The 4,157-nt window shown below is 36.1% G+C and overlaps 1 protein-coding gene across 1 annotated transcript; it reads left to right on the top strand.

The window, feature by feature from the left end:
* The first annotated feature begins 405 nt into the window (after positions 1–405).
* LOC147858494 (cyclin-D2-1-like) lies at positions 406–3,973 on the top strand. Its single transcript, XM_087327831.1, has 6 exons — positions 406–1,326; positions 1,847–1,933; positions 2,087–2,185; positions 2,391–2,595; positions 2,710–2,840; positions 3,224–3,973. The coding sequence occupies exons 1-6, from the start codon at positions 928–930 to the stop codon at positions 3,485–3,487; spliced, it is 1,185 nt and encodes a 394-aa protein (XP_087183957.1). The 5' UTR covers positions 406–927; the 3' UTR covers positions 3,488–3,973.
* The last annotated feature ends 184 nt before the right edge of the window (positions 3,974–4,157 follow it).

Below are 4,157 nucleotides of genomic sequence, written 5' to 3'. Positions count from 1 at the left end.
ATAGAGAGAGAGAGAGGAGAGAGAAACAAAAATTCACCAAAATAAAGAACACATAGAGAGAGAGAGAGAGAGAGAGAGAGAGAGATTACGAAGAAAACCGCGAGTTCTTTACCAACAGAAAGAAAAAGGAACGAAGAAAATAAAAAGGGCTTTACGATAGAAAGAGAAAGAGAGGAATTGGCGGGGAATACATAACGAATGAGAGAGAGAGAGAGAGAGAGATTGTGTGGGCTGTGGCTTTTATTTTTTGATTTCCTTAAAATTAATAAAAATCTCACGACGTATTTTTCTTTTTGTTTCTAATTTGTTTGTTTAGATTTCCTTATTTTATTTTTCTTATTAAAAATCTTCTGGCCAAATTTGACCTGTTTATATGCAAAAAATCTCTCACTCTATTATTTATCTCCTCCTTCTTCTTCTTCTCTCCTTCGTACTTCTTACATTTCGCTGTGTATTTCTTCTACCTCTTCTTCTTCTTCTTCTTCTTCCTTTAAGTTCGCCATAGCTTCGTCCGCTGGTTCTTGCGTCTGCACTGTTTGATCTCTTTCTCTCTCGTATTTCACGTGACCCCCCCTCCTCCACCTCCTCTTCTTCGTCAGTCGAGCTCATCATAGCTTCTTCTGTTTTTGTTTTCTGCCTCGTCATATTTTGATTTCTTCCTCTCGTTCCCTCACGTATTTCTCTGTGAAATTCTGCTTCTTCTCTTTCTGTCGAATCTTGCCACTGTTAAATCTTGCTTCCGCGTGTTACTCTCTCTCTCTCTCTCTGCGGATAACTGTTCCTTTTCCTTCATCGATTAAGCTCGACATAGCTTATTCCATCAGCATCTCGATTCTACACAGTTTTATCTTCTTCTGATTCATCATCTTCCTCTCTCTCTCTCTCTCTCTCTCTCTCTCTCTCTCTCTCTCCCCCTTTCAAGCTTCCATGGATCTTGCGGAGCACAGCCTTCTATGCTGTGAAGAACTGAACTTCAATGCTAGCCCGAGCGCCAACAATGGCTTCTTGAACTCATCTTCTAGTGCCTTGTATAACACAGATGAAGAATATAATTCAAGCACAGCCACTTCTCCTTCTACTTCTCCTTCGAATTCTTCTTCTCTACTTCTGCATCATCACCATCGTCATGAACATCGAACTTCGCCTACTTTCGGTGGTTTTACTCCCTTCTCTTTCCCTGGAGATGGCGATGATGAACTTTCCATAGATTTTCTACAGAAAAAATACTCAGAATATTTTCCTAAAAGGGGAATCTACTCATCCGAACTCCGATCTAAACCTCAGCTCTCTGAATTTCGATGCAATGCAATTAGATGGATAATCAAGGTACACTACAAGGATAAAACAAGAAATGTTACTATATGCAATTTTATTTCTGCTTAGGGCTTAGGTTACGGTATGCCATATCGTCTTATGATATTAAAGAATCTTTCGAGCTATGCTAGTGTAATAGAAAAGGAGCCCTAAGAATTGTTGTGCTGCATCGAATCTCGCTTATTAAACGTTCCGTCATAGCTTCTGAAGATCGGAAAGAAATTGCCAGTAAATCGATCTTTTGTCGAGCAAGATACTTCATTCCTTATGAGAAAGGACCTCAAAACTTAGAGGAGTTGTGAAATTGTTTAAATAATCTAAAAAGCGTGATCGGATCCTACTGTACTGTAATGCACGATCCTCATAAATTATGTTTTGAAAGAAGGCGCGGTTTTTTAGCTTCTGATAAGAAAGAACCAAAGCATAATAAGCATCTCTAAAATGACCAGATGACTGTTATCGGTTATAAATGATCAGATGTCGATCTTTGCTCAACTGACAGTTGCAATGTTTCTCTTTACATTGAATGCAGGCCCATTTCATCCTCGCGTTCAGTCCATTAACAACGACTTTGGCTGTGAATTACATGGATCGTTACATTGAGAACAATTTGACAATGGTGAATTTTTTCTCTCAAATTTTGTGTTATTAATGCATGCTTTATAAATTTTACTAGTGATGAGCTTAATCTTGAAATTTCTTAGCCATTATAACCTGCATTGTTTCATTTTATATTAAAGTCAGATCTAACTGTTTCTTTAACTTCTTTTAGTCATGGAAGCCTTGGATGATGGAGCTTCTTGCTGTGGCGTGTCTCTCTGTTGCAGCAAAGATGGAAGAAGTAGACGTTCCTATACTTCTTGATTTGCAGGTGCGTGTACATTAACTTCTCATTTTACTTAATTTCATCTCGATTGATGTAAGTTTTTATGTAGTCTTTGAGCTCACTGTTTGAAGTCTTAAGATGCCCTCATGCACTGCAATTACTCTTTTTATCCATTGACCTGAAACGTTAATGCCTCTACTATATTTCAATATTGTATACTGAAACTTTTTTTAATTTCGTTTTTGTGCAGACAGATGGAATGGAACATCTGTTTCAACCTAAAACAGTGCAAAGAATGGAATTGAATGTTTTGAGCTCTTTAGGATGGAGATTGAGATCAATAACCTCTTACACGTTTGTAGAGAAAGGCATAAATCATTTACCTGATCTTAACCAAAATCTCAAAAGTTCTTTGATGGTGCGTGCATCAGAACTCTTGCTAGCGACATTAGCAGGTAATTAACTATTTACCTACATTGTAAAGGAAACATTACATTTGTAAAGTCATCAGAGTCTTATAACTTTCTCCTCGGTTTTCTTTGGCTGACTTGATTCGATATGTAATACAGAAGCCGAATTTCTGGATTTCGAGCCTTTTGTTGTAGGTGTAACAACAATTTGTTGTGCGCTAGAAGAAGTTCTTCCTGTTCAAGCTGATCATCTCAAGCTTTTGATCATCAATTACATTCCCTTGGATGTGGTATGAATTGTTGAATCATTTTTAACAATTAAATTGATCATAGTTTTATCACAGTAAGCTTTCTTGTTTTAGTTACACTTACTACATTTTTGCATATCCTCTTTATTTATAACGTGTGATCCACATTTCTCCTTAATTTTATATACTAAACGCTCAAATTCTTCTTAATATATATAAGAGTTGTTGGATTGCTATCAGTCGCATCAAGTTTTCTTATTACCTCTTCTTTCAATAATGATCCAAAGTTCTTAATATCATATGCATACATGTTCTTCTTGAGCATATGTCATCATTTCTATTTGATTTATATCCTTACGTAGAAGTTCTATTTCTCTATGTATATGCTAGCTTATTGATTAATACCAACACATACGAATTTGCAGGAAAAGTTGAGAAGCTGTTATGTGCTTATGGAGTCCTTAATTGTTGATCCCTTGTCATCGTCTCCAACACTAACGTTAAGAGGAAGACACTTCAAATTCCCTCTCAGTCCTAACACAGTGCTGTATTATCATCTGACAGATCAAGAACACAGCAATGTAGATTATAATAGCAGCAGATGCAATTCATTTCACTCGAAGTTAGACAGTTTGGAAACTATAGAAGACTGTGATTCTAACCCTTATAAGAGGCAAAGAAGACATTGAGAAGAACTTCTAGAAAATTCTTCTTTGATCTTCTTCCCCTTGATTTAACTAATCCGTTTTTGTTCCATTAAAACGCAATGGTTCGATGCTTACGAATCAATGAAGGTTTGATTCAATATATGGTGAAGATGTAAGGATAAATCTTCGTCCATAACTAACAGTAGCAGCTGGATTTGGCAGAGAAAAGGAAAAGCGGGAGAGATTAGATTTGTTTCTCTTTTATATTTTTGATTATTTTTTAGAGCAAAAAAAGGAGAGCGATTTTGTATATTTTATAAAGCTCAATGGTGTTTTTTGCTCTCTTTCTGCATCTCTCTCCCTCTCTCTTTTCATTCTGCTTTTTATTCCCTCCTTTTTCCTGTTCCGTTTGAAATATTGGCCAGGTTGGACTGCAAAAAAGTGCAGTAAGTGCCCAATATTTGTCTGTAATTTCTTTAAATCCTTTCTTTTTATCAAATATAAAAAAGAGAAAAAGATTCAATGTAATTTCTTCTTATGTCGTATGTATAAATGAGATAAGAAAAATGAGCCATTGGGTATCTTTATGTCCTCCGGGCTTTGATCTGTTAACAAAAAGAAAGCGAAATCAATGTAGATAATGCTGTGGATTTCGTTTCGTTATTATTGATCGGATGAGATATCATAGGACGGGTAAATTTGACATGATTTA

The sequence above is a fragment of the Azolla caroliniana genome, unplaced genomic scaffold (assembly GCF_043228905.1).
Source record: "Azolla caroliniana isolate FFs.n. ecotype wild unplaced genomic scaffold, voAzoCaro1.0.p SCAF_11, whole genome shotgun sequence".
In the NCBI taxonomy this organism is placed as follows: Eukaryota; Viridiplantae; Streptophyta; class Polypodiopsida; order Salviniales; family Salviniaceae; genus Azolla; species Azolla caroliniana.
This window is presented reverse-complemented; position numbering and strand designations above follow the sequence as displayed.

Bases quoted from the DNA above. Each gene is read 5' to 3' on its own strand.
- LOC147858494 (XM_087327831.1), top strand. From the start codon at position 928: ATGGATCTTGCGGAGCACAGCCTTCTATGCTGTGAAGAACTGAACTTC. The intron at 2,186-2,390 runs GTGCGTGTACAT...GTTTTTGTGCAG, and splicing joins CTATACTTCTTGATTTGCAG to ACAGATGGAATGGAACATCT. The intron at 2,841-3,223 runs GTATGAATTGTT...ACGAATTTGCAG, and splicing joins ATTACATTCCCTTGGATGTG to GAAAAGTTGAGAAGCTGTTA.